Genomic DNA, 18,144 nt, shown 5'->3' with positions numbered 1-18,144 from the left:
AACTTCTGTATGGGGTCCAGCTCTGGGTACATGCTTTCAATTCCTCGGTTGAGTCAGTGTTATCTATTTTTCTTCGCCGAACTTTTGGAGTTCCAAATTGCGTTCCAAATGCTGTCTTAAGAATGGAGGCGGGATCAAGCTCGGTTGAATGCCAAGCCTGGTCCCTTGCTTTTAATTGGTGGGCCAAAGTTTCTTTTGCATACCCGTTGGGATATTTGTCACTCCTTGAGGGAGATGGGCATATTTCCACCTGGAGGAAATGCTTTTTTGACAAGTTGCCCTACTTGGGCCTATCAGTAGATTTTCTTTCCTCCCAAGGTTTCAGCAAGGCTAGGCAGATTATTAGGGTTCGGCTTAGGGACATCGATAGGCAAGCTTCAATAGATGCTGCAGCTAAAGTATGCTCCCCCCTCCAGCACAGTTTGCATATTAACTTTTTAAGGCACGCCCCTTATCTAGATATTTTAACTAATCCTAGATACCGATTAGCCTATTCTAAGGCCCGGTTTAATTGTCTACACTCAGCGTTACTAGAGGGTAGATATAATGGCATACCTCTAGCACAACGTCTCTGTCTGTGTAAGGAAGGTCAGATAGAATCCCTCTCTCATGTTCTTTTCACCTGTCCGTTATATAATAAAGAAAGGGATCTGTATATTACACCCCTCACCCAAAAGTATCCAAACAGGTCTCGAGAGCATTGGATGCCATGGTTTCTTTCTGGCAATGACAGTATTTATCTGATTCCAGCTGCTAAGTTTTTTGATGCAGTTCAACGTATCCGTTTGTTATATATTTCTAATCTCCCCCTGTAGCCAATTTATTGTTAATTCCCTCTTCTGTGTAATTTAGTCTATCGACTGTAATTGCCTGTAAATTTTCTTTGATGGGTCCCTGACCGCAATAATAAAGATTTAATTTGATAGTTTCTTTTCCATCTCTTGTCTGATTTTTTGCGAACCCATTGCTTTGTAACGAGCTACTAAATCTTGTAGTTCCCTCTCTAATCCAGCGTTTCCCAACCGGTGTGCCTCCAGATGTTGTTGGACCACAACTCCCATCAGCCTCAGCCATTGGCAATGCTGGCTGAGGCTGATGGGAGTTGTGGTCCAACAACATCTGGAGGCACACTGGTTGGGAAAGGCTGCTCTAATTTTTTTTCTTCTTTGCGTGTACGTTGGATGAACCACCACTTGCTTATATACTGCCCCGATTACTGCTTTCATTGCTTCCCATCTAGTTTCTTCCCTGATTCCTTCATCCATACTATCTTTAAAATAGTTCTCTAGTCCTCCTTGAATTTTATTGCTACTTTGAAGAGAGAAGTGTTGGGTGCAACTTCCATTTTGGACAGATTTGTTACTCATGATTTCCACCGTTACTGGAGCGTGATCAGTGACTTTAATTGTTCCTATCTCTATTTGCTGTACTAGTGGTAGTACTTCTTCTGAGACTATAATGGCATCCAACCTGGAAAAAGTTCTGTGTGGTCTGGAGTAAAAAGAATGGCTAAAATCTTCTGGATGAGTCTCTGACCATACTTCTCTTAAGTCTGCTTTATGTATATCAGAGTATAGAAATTTATAGCCTGCTTTAAATTGGAGGTCGTTTTTCTCCCTATCATTAAGTTTTTGGAAATTCTTAAAGCATCCTGTCCTTTTATCAGTTTATTCAGATTAAACCCCTGCATGTTTAAATTCAAGTCTCCTCCTAGAATATTTGCCTCTGTGAATTTGTGTAGTTTTCTCAACAATTTTTGGAAGAATTGCATTTGTCCTTTGTTTGGGGCATAGCATGTCACAAATGTAGTTTTCATGCCCCCTTCCAATATTCTTTCTACAAAGATATATCTACCCTGAGGGTCTAGCTGCCTACTGGATTCAAAATCAAGACTTTCATGAAAAAGAAGTGCTACTCCTCTGGTCTTGTTGATCCCTTTTGCCAGGAATTTATGTTTCCATTGAGTACCTTTTAGAAATCCATCTGCCAATTAGGCCTTATGTGTCTCTTGTAACATCAGTACATTAGGTTGTCTCTTATTAGTTTGGCTAATCTATTTCTTTCAATGACCGTGCCCATTCCTTTAAGTGTTGAGATTCTCATGTTATAATGCTAATCTTGAATATAACCTCACCTATTTCTTCTAATTTAGCTCTCTTTTCACTAAACTGTAACTTAACTATTAACTCCTTCCCGTGCCTTCCTTTTCTCCCCCCCTTCTTTTCCTATTCCCCTTCCCTTCCCCTTGAGACCTAATTCTCTCCCCCTCAGGTACGCCTCTGTGTCACCCAGTGAATTAATTTCTACTTTTATTTTATATTGTACGTCGCCCAGAGTGTCCGTTCAGTCGGACAGATGGGCGTCTGCTAAATAAAATTTTATTATTTATTATATTACTTCCAGTTTTTGAAGTATTTGAAAAATAATTATACCTTGTAGGGATTCGACCTATTACCTCATAGGACAGTAACGTGGGACAAAACCTCATCCCAACCCTTATTTTCATTATTATTTTTATACGCCCTTAGAAAAAGGGGGGGAGGGGAGGGGGAGTAAACTAAACTAAAATTAATGAGGGGGAATGGTACACATTCACACAAACCAACCTGGACTTTTAGTTTACATTTTGCCCTAATTCAACTTAGATATAACTCTGCTTGAAACTATTATGATCTGATGCTCCTTCTCATCTGTGTCTGTTTGGGAGATTTTGAAGAGTGCGTTGCAGATTCGAATTCTCAAAGAGGGGGCACATTCCTTTTCCGGTTTTCCAGTCTCCCTCTGTTCTGCCTTTTTTGTCTGTTTAGTTCAAAATCCTTGTTGTCCTCTTCTAATTCTGCTTTTCCAACCTGATCCCCTTTTTCTGATTCTCTCTCTCCTTCTGGTTGTTTCAACTGTAATATTTTGAATATATTTGCTACCGCTTTTTCTGTTAAAGCCGTGTATGTAATCCCTTTGTAGGGAACTATTAAGTTTAAATGGGAACCCCCAGTGGTATTTTAGCCCTGCCTTTTGCAGTACAAGTGTATAAGGTCTCAGATTTCTTCACTCTAATTTTTCTGGAGCAAGATCTTGAAGTACTGTAATTGTGGAGTGTTTACATTTAACTTCACCCTTCTCCCTGAGACTTTTAAGTAAGGTGTCTTTCTTGGAATATTTGGCAAAACATACTACTATATCCCTGGAGCTTTCTCTACGTATTGGTCCGAGGGCTCTGTGGAAGTCTTCCTCCTCCAGGGGAAAATCAGGCAGCAATGTCGTCAGCCATTTTATAAGAAATGTTTTGACATTGTCCTGTTCCTCATTTTCGTCTACCCCTCTAAAACGAAGGTCGGATCTTCTATTTCTGTTTTCCAGGTCTTCCAGTTTAAATTTGATAATTGTATGGTCTTTCTTTAACATTTTAAATTTGTTATCTTGGTCCCTAAGCATCTCCTCTGACTGATTCATAGTTCTTTCCACTGCGTCTATTCTTTTAGTCACACCTCCCAGTTTTTCCTCTAGAATTGACAACCAGCTAGCCATCAAATCTTAAGAGACTGGAAGTGCTTTGAAATTTCCTCGATTGTCCCTGCAATTGTTTCGGGGGTGCCCACCTCTGCCTCTGTCTGCGCACCAATTGAGGTTTTACTCACGCTTGTTGCCATTTTGGAGAGAATCGGTAGTCTGACTTGAGCTGGTCTCAAGATCAATATCTTTCCTGTCCGTTTGGAATATCCTGTGAGGTCCACGTTTTTGTTTCTCTGATGCCCCCAGAGCATACCCCATAAGGGGAGTTGCTTTAATAAATAAATGAGCTGTTTTTTCCTGTGCTTAAGGGCATTAATGCTGTATCGGGCTGGGGAGCTCTCACCCTACGCCACCATCTTTCTTGCCATCCAAGCCCCCCACCTTTGGCTATTTCTATAGATTCATTTGAACAGCAAGGTAGAAGTATATCAGAACCCACAGTTGTTATGAAGATTTGTACAGTACTTTCCCTTTTAAAGTTTTTGTACTTTTGTGTTACAGTGCTCCTTTACCTGCTGCTAAAAACTGTATTCTTGTCAACTTTTTCCAACTACTTCAACTTTGTCTTGCAGACTTTTCTTGCCATCTTTTTCCCCAAATGTATTTAAAAATAAAAGCATGCAGATTTCTCCTCCCACCTCACATTTTCCCAAGACAATAGCAGAACTATATTAGAACAAGCCAATTTTTAAGTGGATCATATTCTGTGAAGCATAGATACTACTACATAATTGGAAATTCAGGAATGTGTTGCAGAGACAAGGTCAACTAGAAAAAAAAGTATTAAGTGAGACAACCACTATAATTTTAAAGTTCTGATTACACTTTAGGATATTACCAAAAAAAACACTCTAAGAGTTTTGGAAGATCACAATTTCCATACTCAGAAGAAATCACCACTCACACACAGTCATGATTTTTTATTTAAACAATGATTTTGGTTTACCTGGACATAGCTTCTTTCTCTTCATAAATACCTGAAAGCAGGTAGCTGTGCCAAATCATTTTTGGAATACTAAATTTAACATGGATGGTTGTGAAGGGGCAGCATACATTTACACAATTTGGGCAGCTTGTTAAGGAATATCTTCTCAAAAGACAACAGCAACAGATTGATGGGGTATGATACTGCTGAGAATACAAAAACCCTTCCAGTTGTTCCATTTTTTTATATAAACTCAGTTTAAACAAAATACTCTTAATCACCATTTAAAAACCACCTGAAAAGGGAATAGTATAATTCAATTTTAAAAGAGAATTAAACATTGACGGCTTTGCTTATTAGAGTAAAAAAGGAGCATTTGCCATAGGAACTTTCTGGTTATGACCAGTTATAGAGAAATGAAAATCTGGTTTAACATTACTGTTAGACATACAAACACTTTTTATCCAATTATCTTTTGTAAAAGCTGGTGGTCAAATTCAAGTTGAATTCTCCTAAAGTAGCTCACATTTCTTGTTTAAGAGAAAGGAACAGATACCAAGATTGTTTTTAGTCTACTTCCACTTTAAATCACATATTAGTGCTATATGATCTGAAGGATGTGAAACACTTGGTAAGGCCTGATGAGTGGTTACTTCTTCATGACTTGGCAATGGAATTACTTGTTCAACCTCCAAAGCATCTGCATCAATGAAAATGTAGTCCAAACATCCATGAAAGCCTCCAACATAATTAGTGTAGGCTGGTTCTCCACAACCACTTTTCAGTCTGAACGGATGAGCTAAAGACACAGTGCACCGTTGCTCTTCTCCATTTGAGCCCCAATCCTCATGATCTTCAGCAATACTGCCACAACTGATGAAACTGTATGTTCCACTTGATGGTGTGCTATTAAAATCTCCACAGAATATGACAGGAGTAGTAGGATATATGTCATGCGTTACATGCCTAATATGAGACAATGCTACTGCAGCTTGGATTAGACGGATGTTTCCACCTAAGGACAAAGGAAGATAGGGCCTGCTTTTAGCCTTCAGGCTTCCAAGTCATGTTCAATTAATAAGACTTAAAATTCATTTTAAGGCATTCAACATCTCCCCTAACTATGCCAGGAGTTTTCTCCACCCCTTCTAAATGCAATAGGGATTTCAAAAAAGCCAAGTCATAGTTCAGCCAAGCCATCTTAAGCACTAACCCCATCCCTGCCTTGCCCCAATGCTGTTTAACCCCATCCTGAGTTAACAACGGATTTTGTGCATCAGAGACTTACAAAGCACAAGGGTGTGGACTTCTCCTTTTGAATAACACACACGCCCAGGCTAGGATATCACTCAGGATATCACTTTAACAATCTGCTCTCACAGCAGGAGTCACGTTACACAAGCTTATATATTGCATATGTATGATTACTTGATGACCTCAAGACTTGATTACTATTACATGTTTTATGTGGGGCTACCCTTCTATCTGATCTGAAAACTGCAGCTAGTACAGAATGCAGTGGCCACACTGCTAACAGGTGCAGGCTTCTGGTAACATGCTACCCCTCTACTGACCAATTTGCTACCAGGTCAGGTTCAAGGGTCTTCTGTTAATACAGAAAGTCCTAAACAACTTAGAGCCAAAGTACCTTAAGGACCCCCTGCCCTGTCGAACTCACTGCCTTTACAGGTTTGAAAGGAATCATCCCTTCTCACTTTTAAATGTTTCCTGAAAACTGTTATTCAGACAGGCCTTTTCCCCAACAAGTTTTTATTGATGTTATTGTAGTTTGTATGTTATATACTGCCTTGCTGCATTTTTATGAAACTGTGGCCTAGATATATTTAATGCGTTTATATCCTATCCCAGAGCCCAAAGCAAACCTGAGAATGGTTCACAAATATTAACAACATTACCTTTTGGGTGCCAGTACAGGTGAGTGTTGGCAACACAAATCTTTCTTGAAGAATCACTTGTAGACTGAAGAACAGAAACCTACAAGACACAATGAGTTATATCATAGCAAAGAAAGGACCTCTAGGAACATTCCTATGATAATTAAGCTACCAAGTAGTCTAAATCTATCCTCGTCCTCCTCTTTATTTGTATGCAGTCTTTCCACAAAAAATTGTGCTCAAAGTGGCTTATAACAAAGTAAACAATTACAAAAACAATTTCACAATAACAAAAATAATAAATTGGAAATGGACTGCCTTCAAGTCGATCCCAGCTAATGGCGACCATATGAATAGGGTTTTCACAGTAAGCGGTATTCAGAGGGGTTTACCACTGCCTTCCTCTGAGGCTGAGAGACAGTGACTGGCCCAAGGTCACCCAATGAGCTTCATGGCTATGTGGGAATTCGAACCCTGGTCTCCCAGGTCCTAGTCCAGCACCTTAACCACTACACAACACTAGCTCTCTAAATAATAAAGTAGCAGTAATAAAACAGTAACATAACAAGTATCACAGCAAACACAAAAAGCTTTTCAACACTATAAATATAACAACATTACATCCATTAGCGGGCAACATTACACTTCTTGGCAATATAGCAAAAATAAAAGGAAAAAAAATCTATGGTAGGTGTGCTGTGTATTTTGTCACTCTCTTCCCGCTGTTCCTAAATGTTACTCTACCCCTTGTTCCTTAACCTGACATCTATTTACAAGTCATCTTTCATTTACACAGAACTGAGTGCAACTCCCTTAAGAATGGCCAGCTCCAGCCTAGCAATCCTTCAAAGCTGTACAGTGGCATAGAGATTCTGTGGCCCTCCAGATGTTGCTTAACTACAATTCCCATCATCCCTGACCATTGGCCATTCTGGCTGGGACTGATGGAGTTGGACTCCAACAACACCTTGAGGATCACAGGTTCTCCCCCTCTTTTCCCCAGAGGAAAAGAGGCACAAAGGCAATAAAGAGCAGCGTATGTTACATGCTTGTCAGTCTACTAGTGTGTTTTTTTTTGCACAGTTCCACTCATACCTAGCCATAGACCAAATGTAGGTAACCCTTTTCAGCCAAAGGGTCACACTGTGGGTGTTGCATGCCTGTGGTGGGTGGGGCTAGAAGTGGCCAGAGCAATGAATGCAACTCTTACTAGTGTGCAGCAGGGTACATTCTAAACACACCACAGTGTGTCCTATATGCACTCCCACCTATATGCATCTCTCTATCCAGACAAGCAAGAGGCATTGTCACAATTCAAATACACATTCCAGCCAGACAAAAGCACTGGAGGACAGCACAGAACAGGACCAGTGACAAGTGTGGCCTGAAGATGGGTGCAGGTGTGGGGAGAATCCGGAATGCCAGAAAGATCAGGACACCTGCATTCAGCTCGTGGGTTGGAGGTTCCTCACCTCTTCCACAGAGCAACTGAGTGAAAAGGAGGCCAGGGTCCTGAACCTTTAATGGAATTGCAGCATCTAAAAAGATTTACCTGTTGAATTTCTCTACAAAAAGTTCAGGAGTCCTGCCTTTATCTAAATCTGGTCACTTTACTTCGCTTATCTTATGACTGTTAACTCATTAAATACACACACCGCTTTTCGCCAAAAGAACAGCTACAGGTAATCCCTGCAACCAACAAGTCTCCCTTAACTTTTACCTGCAGCACAGATGACCTCTGCTGCACTTTGTCCTGCACCTCAGGATAAGGGGCCAGCTTGTCTCGCAGTTCTCTGTGCAGGGGATCTTCAAGCAGTGCCTGGTTTAAGGCAATGTCATGCTGACTGAGAAGACTGAACTTGTCTCTTCGGTAAAAAATGGCCAGACCCTCATGCTGCTTCTCTTTGAGCTTGAAGAGACCCTCTAGGCCGAAGGCATCAAGCGCAGGGCCCAGACTGTCGGTGAAGACCGACTTGTCCACCTCTTGCAGGCAGATGATGTCGGCGCTGTAGCCGACCAACTCCTTCTTCAGCAGGTTTTGCCGGTAGTCGAGCTCCAGAGAGTAAGGAGCGCAGTACGGATAGAGTACGGTTCGGGACAGCTCGGTCTGGGCGTAAATGTCAGCCAGGATATTGTAGGTGACGGTGCGGATGAGGCCCGGCCCGGTCACTTTCTTGGTGTAGAGGTGCCGGGCGTCGAAAGTGCAGGCGCCCGGCCCGGCCTCCACCGGGCCGCTGCTCTCCATCTCTCGGGCCAGTCCGTAACGCCGTTGGCTGTTGCCCGGGGTGCAGACGAGCTTGAGGCGCCGCCCGATGTGCGCGTTGCTCGGCGTGAAGACGCGCTCGGCGCCGCCCGAAGCTTCCACCCAACCGCCCCCTTCGTCTCCCAACGCCGCCGACCCCACGGCCGGCTCGGCTTTCTGCTCCTGGTACCAGCGGAAGAGGCAGTCGTGGGGAGAGCCGAACTCCGTGCGGACCTTGGGGCACACGGGGAAGCCGGCCAGGAGCGATCGCGGGAGCTGGAGCTCCGTCAGGGCCGGCGGGTTGCGCTCCACGCGGTAGCGGGCCTCGCCTATTTGCAACACGGCCCCATCCTGCCAGGCCTCTGCGTTGGGCACGTCCTCGGCCACGGCCTCGCCGTCCTGAGAGAAGAGGCACACCGTGGGAGGCAGCGGGGGCGGCAGAGAAGCGCCGGCTTCAGCCTCGGCCCGCGCCTTCTTGCTTTTCTTGGCCGCCTTGGCGTGGCCTTTGCCAGCGTTGTTGGCAATGCGAACGAGTGCCCGACCCAGAGGCTCCGCCTGGTCCCGCTGCATGTGCCGGGCGCTACCGTCTCCCAGCACGAACGAGACGCTGAGTTTAGGCTCGGTTGGGACGCAGCGCACCACGGCCCGCTCCATGGCGGGAAGCGCGCCGCTAGCGGGACCCCGAATACTCAATCGCCGCTGCCTCCTTCTCGGGCCGGGAAGGGCTCTCAGCGTGCCCCACAGCAGGCGCCACATGAACTCGCAGCCACCAGCCAAACACCATTCATTCCTGTCTGACTCCTTTCCGTCGCCGCCTGCAACCGCTCCTCCGTTGTCAGGCAGGAAAGAGCCTCTTTGGCTGCCCGCCTCACAAGGGCCGATGGGAAACGCCGGGAAAAAGAAAAGGGACAAGCATGGCCGAAGCAGGAAACGCAGGTCCTGCTGGGAAATGGCGTCAGTGCCTGCGTGCGGCTTAAAGGACAGAGATGAGAAGTAATGTACTGTAATCAGAAAGGAGGATAGTTTAGGGACCCGGAAGTTGGCAAGCTGTGAGTCTATGTAAAGTCTATGGGCGAAAATTGGAGCAGAACAAGCCAGTAATGCCAGATCATTCTTTCCTAGACGCCCCCTTTACTTATTCTTATTGTTATTGAACAAGTTGAACTTGCAACAAAACGCTGCAGCGTGAAGTGCTCCTATTCCAGACACTCCATTTCCCTTCCCCCATTTAATTAGCGCTCCCAAGTCAGCGCTTCATGCTCACTGAACATGCCTAGTCATTGTTGGGCTGTCTTGGGGTCCTTCCCGTTTCAGACATTTTTTCCTCAATACTTTTCTGTACTCACAAAGCCTGGGGTTTTCCCCAAAGCCTGCTAAAGTAATACCTCCTCTTTGTGTGCAAATAGTGTCGTTTTGGCTACATAAAGACTAGCACTCACAATTGAGTTTGCTACTAGTATATACTAGTATATACTAGTACGGATGTACGGCAAAAAGGTTGCCGTGTGGAGGGCTTCTGTTCAGGATTCCAGACAGTCCATTCCTTTCCCCCCATTTTCTACCACTTCCCAAATGTCAGCATTCCATGGCTACTGAGTATACTCGGTCTACTTGCCGTTTGCAGCCCCCCCCCAAGATTTTTTTAAACTTCTCCAAGTATCAGGGGTTCCTCCAAACCTGCTGATACCTGCATGGATTGTACCATTCGGCTAAATAAAGAACAACACTCACTGTCTGATAATGGGAAACAGAATGGGGGAACATTTCAACCTCCTAGGTCACTCTAAGTAGCCTTACAAGCAGCCATCCTGGAAGAAAGGAATGTCAAAGTGAGGCTTCAATGTGAAACGACTTAATTAATTTATCAAGAGGATCAATGCTATCATTTGTGGATTGAACTAAGAAAATTAGTTTTTAGCACATGAATGTGATAATTGGCTTCCTACTGTCAGGATGTTTGTGTTATCAGCATTTGTTTTGTGAATTGCGACTGTTAATTATGTAAGTAGCACTGCCTGAAAGACCCTCTGTGGCGCAGAGTGGTAAGCGGCGGTAACGCAGCCCAAACTCTGCTCATGGCTGGAGTTAGATTCCAACCGAAGGAGGAAGTCGAAACTCTGGTAAAAGGGGTTGAGGTCCACTCAGCCTTCCATCCATCCGTGGTCGGTAAAATGACTACCCGGCATACGCTGGGGGGTAAAGAAAGGCCGGGGAAGGAACTGGCAATCCCATCCCATATATACCTTGCCTAGTAAACGTCGCAAGACGTGACCCTAAGAGTCGGAAACGACTCGCACTATAAGTGCAGGGACACCTTTTACCTTTTTAGCACTGCCTGTACTTTTCTACATTTCATTTCCCTCTCACCTCACCGTTTATTATACAGCCACAAGAGTGGCTGTATACTATAGCCAGTGTGGATTTTTCACATTCCGCAATGTTAAATTGAAAATACCCCCCATGCCATTCTGATGCTTCCCATAAACTCATTTCAAAACAAAACCTTACAAAACTTAGTCTTGAACTCAGAAACGCTTGCTTAACAACCCTGTAAATTTTCATAGCAATACACAAAACAGTCAGACAGAATAGGGAGTTCAAAATCTAAAAAGAGAGAAAAAAACCCGAGAGCCCCTTTGGACTTTTTTCTGTCAGAGTTCACATAATTTGTTGAAATTAATTAAAAATCAGTCATGTTCACAGAGTACCTGTAATCCTATTACTGACCTTGCCCCATACTCTGACCTTTATCTTCTGCAGTTTAAAAGTTTAAAAAATGCCTGGCTGATTTTTAATTAAGAAATTTTGGCTTGAACCCAATGATAGTGTCGGGCATGCTCAGTAAGAACCAACTGTCAGTGTTCTAAATGCCAGACTCCAAGCTGCTTGGCTTAGTTAAACAGGGGCCACACCCACACCAGAATTTGATTTCATGTGAGGCAGTAATGGCTTCCCCCAAAGAATCCTGAGCAGTGTAGTTTGTGAAGGGTGCTGAGAGGAGACTCCTATTCCCCTGATAGAGCTCCAGTGGCCAGAATGGTTTAACAGTCAGCCACTCAGATTGAAGATCTGTGAGGGGAACAGGGCATCTTCTAGCAACTCTCAGCACCCTTCACTAACTACACTTCTCAGGATTCTTTGGAAGAAGCCATGACCGTCTAAAGTGAAATAAAGGTCTGGTGTGGATGAGGCCAGGGACAGCTTTGGTTTAAATTTGGGTGGGAGGCTACATGTGCCTGCTGTAGAATAAAAAGATGGGGGAAACACTGAAAAGCAATGATAGTGTGCACAATGTTTTCCTTTTGGAAAGGTAAGGGGGTTCCCCTCTGCCCAGTGCCCACCCACCCAATCTCCTTCCCTCCCCCTCCTCCTACCCTCCCTGCCCCTCCTCCAGGTCAGTGTTGGACTACGACCTGGGACACCCGGGTTCAAATCCCCACACAGCCATGAAGCTCACTGGGTGGCCTTGGGCCAGTCACTGCCTCTCAGTGGAAGGCAATGGTAAAACCACCTCTGAATACCGTTTACCATGAAAACCTCATTCATGAAAATGGAAATGGACTGCCTCCAAGTCGATTCCGATTCCTGTGAATAGGGTTTTCATGGTAAGCGGCATTCAGAGGGGATTTACCATTGCCTTCCTCTGAGGCTGAGAGGCAGTGGCTGGCCCAAGGTCACCCAGTGAGCTTTGTGGCTGTGTGGGGATTTGAACCCTGGCCTCCCAGGTCGTAGTCTTAACCACTACACCAGACTACCCTATTCATAGGGTTGCCATAAGTTGGGATAGACTTAAAGGCAGTCCATTTCCATTTTCAAACATGAGTACACAGAAATAAAAATCCCATTGAACTCAAAAAGCAAATGATCAAACCCACCCTCCGTTCTCCTTACTCCTCTCCCCTCCCTCTTGCCCCTTCCCTCCCCCTTCCTTTGCCCCTCCCTACCCATCCCCCTCCCCTTCCCTTCCCCCTCCTCCCTCCTCCCCATGGTTAGTTTTACCTATCTTAAGCATGATTTCACAGGAGTACATACCACTGAACTCTATAAGCATGCAAATGATCAAACCTGCCCTCACCTCTCCTTTGCCCACTTCCCTTCCCCCTCCCACTCCTCCTCCCCCATGATCAGTTTTACCTATCCTAACCATGAATTCATAGGTGTAAATCCCATTGAACTCAATAAGCATGAAAATGATCAGACCTGCCTTTCCCCTCCTTCCCCTCTCCTCTCCCTCTTCCTCTCCCTTCTTCCTCCTCCCCTGCCCACTCCAGCCCTCCCTCCCTCCGTCAGTTTTACTTATCCTAAGCATGATTGCATGGGAGTAAATCCCACTGAATTCAATAAACATGCAAATGATCAAACCTGTCCTCCTCCCCTCCCCCTCCTCCCCTCCCTCCTTCTCCCCTTCCCCATCCCCTGGGGTCAGTTTCACCTATCCTAAGCATGATTGCAGGGGAATAAATCCCACTGAACTCAATAAGCATGCAAATGATCAATCCATTCTCAGAAAACTTGCACAGGATCCCATTTCTTACCTCCCGGTTTAAAAAGCAGAGAAATTTACTAATAGGCAAAAAAACCTTGCGGTTTAAGAACATACCTATAGCCCACAGATATTTCTATCAAACTTTAAAAAGCAGGGAAATGGGCAGCTATAGTGAATGCACCAGGTAGCAGGAGACCTGACCTCCTCTCTGAGATATTGGACTGCCCTACAAATTTGTCAAAATGCAAACACAATTTGGGTTGGCCTTTCACAGTCCAATCCACTTCCTGTGGAGCTTGGAAGAATTTGGTAACGTGCCTCTGAGCATATTGTGAGTGGTGGCAACATCTGCAATCAGCCCAAATAATAGAAAGAAGACATGTGCTGTGCTGATCTTGTTTTAGCAGGGAGGAAGCAACATTATTGAGACAGTTTATATAGTTCAGATGGTCACTCTAAATATGTCTGATTTCCTTTGCAATTTTAGTGAAGTTTCCTATAGGAAATCATTTTCTTTTGTTTCTGCTTCTGTGAATATGTATACAGCAACACTTTGCAAAATTTACACTAAAAAACTCCAAAACATAATTGTGGAATAATGGCACTGACTTCTGCAGAATAGTCTCCAGTGGACCTCCGGAGTGCATCAGTTTGCACAAGATAAAACAGTGGGAGGTGAAATATATGTTGTAATTGGTATTTTAGATGATGTACTTTTATATTTGTTATATTGATCTTGTAATTTTATTATTGTATATGTTTCTATGTTTGCCGCCCAGAGAGCTGTTTGCTAGTCGGGCGGGATATAAGCTGAATAAAATAATAATAAATAAAATAATAAATAGAAAAATTCTAGGTGTACTCTATGTTTTTAATTGACCGTGCCCACCTTGCCTTAAATGAAATGGTTTAAACATAGCAACAGCTAGAGTCATTGCTGAAGTAGTAATGTATTGTAATCAGTCTGATTTTACATCAAACTTCAGTTTCAGATTCAACTGTTAATGCACCCAAAATAGACATAGAACATAACCTCCAGTATGAAACATAAAAGGCTGTCTTCACCATCATATGACATTGACCAATAAAAAGGTTGAAATTAAAAATAAATTTGACACAGATTTCTAAGATGAATAATGAGAGAAATATAATTTTCTAGATTAGATTCTCTGTAGAAACAGTAGTAACACAGAAAAGAAGCAAAGTAAGAAGAACACCAACAAACATCCAAAAATATAATTCTCCATCTTTGGAGATGGCAGGTGTTGACCACTCACCATATGCTCAGAGGCACATGCTACCAAATTCTTCCAAGCTATACAGGAAGTAGATTGGACTGTGAAAGACCAACCCAAATTGTGTTTGCATTCTGACAAATTCGTAGGGCAGTACAATATCTCAGAGAGGAGGTCAGGTCTCCTTCTCCCCTGGTGCATTCACTATAGCTGCCCAATTTCCCTGCTTTTTAAAGTTTGATAGAAATATCTGTGGGCTATAGGTATGTTCTTAAACCACAAGGTTTTTTCCTATTATTGAATTTATTTAACAGACAAAGATAGAAAACATATATAAGTGGTTTATATGTTTTTTTTTTTAATGGATAAGTGGTTTCCTCCTCTAGGATGCACACCTTAATGTGGTGAGGAGGTTTGAGAGTATCGAAGAAGCTGAGAGCAATGCTGTCAGGAATCTAGACCAAGAAGCTAGACTCCTAGCAGGGTCACCCAAGGCAGAATGTTCAAAGCTGAGACACCAGACTAAGATGCATCCAGACTCGGAGGAAGGCCATGGTAAACCACCTCTGAATACCTCCTACCATGAAAACTCTGTGAACACAGTATCCAAAATGCAACACGAGATAGTCTGGAAAATGAGACCCCCAGGTCAGATGGCATTCAATGAACTACCGGGGAAGAACAATGGACAAGTACAAGTAGCGCTGTGACTAATGACGCCAATGGGTCAAAGCCGAATAGAAGCCCAGAGGCTGATGTGCACAGATGCAAAAGGAGAGTCCAGAGTTGTACAACGTACATGTCAGGACCCCTCCTGTGGTCCCCACCTTGTCACGGTCCCACCTCAGGGTCCTGGTCTCTTAATGGTTCTCTCACCGGCTCCAGCAAAGATTTCTCCAGATGCCCCTGCTAGGCACCACCACCAGACACTCTGCCTTGAGACTGTGCCTTCGTCCCCTCCTGGCTTATTGCTACGTTGTGTCTGGGTGCACTTACAGGCCTCAACCCCCCTGTATCTTTGTGCCTATAAAGATTACAGCCCTGGGCTGGTCTGGATACCTGATGATGTTACACTATCTCTTCACCACTGCCACCACTGATACTGTTTCCCAACCTCGGTATATGCCCTGTCCACCCTTCTGGTCTGTGAAAGCCCAGGATCAAGGATCACGTGTTTTGGTAAACCAAGAAATATTTATTTATATACACAGGGAATAACAAGATTACTTAAAGGTTTAGTCAACAAGCGTGTGGTTTCATAAGATGTGCTACTCTTTATGTTTCCTAGTCATCAATAACCTGCCTCACTACCCGCCTAATCCAATCCACCCTCCAAACCTATAAGAACATAAGAAGAGCCTGCTGGATCAGGCCAGTGGCCCATCTAGTCCAGCATCCTGTTCTCACAGTGGCCAACCAGGTGCCTGGGGGAAGCCCGCAAGCAGGACTTGAGTGCAACAACACTCTCCCCTCCTGAGGCTTCCGGCAACTGGTTTTCAGAAGCATGCTGCCTCTGACTAGGGTGGCAGAGCACAGCCATCATGGCTAGTAGCCATTGATAGCCCTGTCCTCCATGAATTTGTCTAATCTTCTTTTAAAGCCATCCAAGCTGGTGACCATTACTGCATCTTGTGGGAGCAAATTCCATAGTTTAACTATGCGCTGAGTAAAGAAGTACTTCCTTTTGTCTGTCCTGAATCTTCCAACATTCAGCTTCTTTGAATGTCCACGAGTTCTAGTATTATGAGAGAGGGAGAAGAACTTTTCTCTATCCACTTTCTCAATGCCATGCATAATTTTATACACTTCTATCATGTCTCCTCTGACCCGCCTTTTCTCTAAACTAAAAAGCCCCAAATGCTGCAACCTTTCCTCGTAAGGGAGTCGCCCCATCCCCTTGATCATTCTGGTTGCCCTCTTCTGAACCTTTTCCAACTCTAGAATATCCTTTTTGAGATGAGGCGACCAGAACTGTACACAGTATTCCAAATGCGGCTGCACCATAGATTTATACAACGGCATTATAATATCGGCTGTTTTATTTTCAATACCTTTCCTAATTATCGCTAGCATGGAATTTGCCTTTTTCACAGCTGCCGCACACTGGGTCGACATTTTCATCGTGCTGTCCACTACAACCCCGAGGTCTCTCTCCTGGTCGGTCACCGCCAGTTCAGACCCCATGAGCGTATATGTGAAATTCAGATTTTTTGCTCCAATAGGCATAATTTTACACTTCTTTATATTGAATTGCATTTACCATTTTTCCGCCCATTCACTCAGTTTGGAGAGGTCTTTTTGGAGCTCTTCGCAATCCCTTTTTGTTTTAACAACCCTGAACAATTTAGTGTCGTCAGCAAACTTGGCCACTTCACTGCTCACTCCTAATTCTAGGTCATTAATGAACAAGTTGAAAAGTACAGGTCCCAATACCGATCCTTGAGGGACTCCACTTTCTTTTTTTTTTTCAATTAATTTTTATTCCAATTTTCAAAACCAAAACAATACAAAAGAAAACAACACAAATCAATAACTAGTACAATACAAAAAGAAAGAAAATATATATATATATATAAAAAAGAAAGAATATTGACTTCCGATTTGTCATAGTTCAGCTATAAATCTATAATATATAACAAACCTATCTCTTAATAGATTATAAAATCACCTTCCTCCAACGGTTATCTTAGTTGGTTTCAAATCTCATTAACATCATATCATTTTAATCTTCCACAAAAAGTCAAAGAGAAGTTTCCAATCCTTGAGATATATGTCAATCAATTTTTTTTCTAAATAAACATGCCAATTAATCCAACTCATCAAATCTACTAAGTCCAGTAATTTTAAATCGCTCTTCTGTCATTATCCATATTGGGTCCATCTTCCATCTTCCATCTTTACGCACCCAAAAATCTTGCTGTCATAGTCATATAATAAAAGTCTGATAGGAATTTCCTCCATCACAGATGTTTTCTTACCATCAAATCCAAACATATCACTGAAGTGTTGTTGCAAAGCCGCATCTCTGTTCCTCTTTTCCACATGATACACTAGTACATCTCTTGAAGGTTTTTCCATTGACACAAAACAGGGATTAATTCTGTTAACTTTCTCCATTTCAAGTTCCATCAAATCCTTCCAGTCCAAGAATTTTCTTGAACCGATAATATCTTTCTCTCCAATCTCTTCAATTCCTTCAAGGACAGCGCTGAATTCCAAACTATAATATTTGTCTCCAGGATCCATCACAGCCAGAAAATCCAAATCTTTTTTCATGTCCATAATTAAGCCAATCTCCATAGTTTGAACCTTGCCTTTAATTTCTCTTCCATCCTTTTTTTGTTTTCCAGATCTATCTTTATTCTCCTTTCTCATAGAGTCCTGAGTTTCTTTCAGCTCCTGTCCCATTTCGTGAAATTCAATTCTCCACGCTTGTCTATTATTTCTCAGTTCTTGTTTTATTGAGTTAATCCCATTCATTATTTTCTGAAACATGTCTAGAGATAAAGTCCCTTCTTGTACATCCATGATCTTCTTAATTGTCATTCTTAAAACCAAAGGAACAAAACTCCTTCAATTTTCAATGTCCCAAACAGAGAGCAGCTTATTTCTTTAACCAGTTACAAAGGAGTTAATCTTTCCAGCAAACTAACGTCACACGCTAGACAGCCCTTATCTCTTATCTGCCCAGAAGTAGGGACTCCACTTTCTACATCCCTCCATTGGGAGAACTGTCCTCTCCAAAACCAACCCACAGAACCAACCGAACGAACCCCCTCTCAGCTGTCATCCTTCAGACACTCAAACGCTCAGCCAATCATCATACAACATTCTCCAACATTCCAGCCCAT

At 43.2% G+C, this 18,144-nt stretch overlaps 1 protein-coding gene across 1 annotated transcript; it reads right to left on the bottom strand.

The window, feature by feature from the left end:
* Window positions 1-4,415: 4,415 nt before the first annotated feature.
* Window positions 4,416-9,558, bottom strand: PDE12 (phosphodiesterase 12). Its single transcript, XM_061622021.1, has 3 exons — window positions 8,051-9,558; window positions 6,352-6,430; window positions 4,416-5,450 (listed from the first exon to the last, which is right to left on the bottom strand). Exons 1-3 carry the CDS (start codon window positions 9,326-9,328, stop codon window positions 5,008-5,010), a joined length of 1,800 nt encoding a protein of 599 aa, XP_061478005.1. The 5' UTR covers window positions 9,329-9,558; the 3' UTR covers window positions 4,416-5,007.
* Window positions 9,559-18,144: the final 8,586 nt, after the last annotated feature.

Source organism: Rhineura floridana, chromosome 3, assembly GCF_030035675.1.
Source record: "Rhineura floridana isolate rRhiFlo1 chromosome 3, rRhiFlo1.hap2, whole genome shotgun sequence".
Taxonomy (NCBI): domain Eukaryota; kingdom Metazoa; phylum Chordata; class Lepidosauria; order Squamata; family Rhineuridae; genus Rhineura; species Rhineura floridana.
Note: the sequence above shows the minus strand (reverse complement) of the source record. Positions and strands in the feature narration are given on the sequence as shown.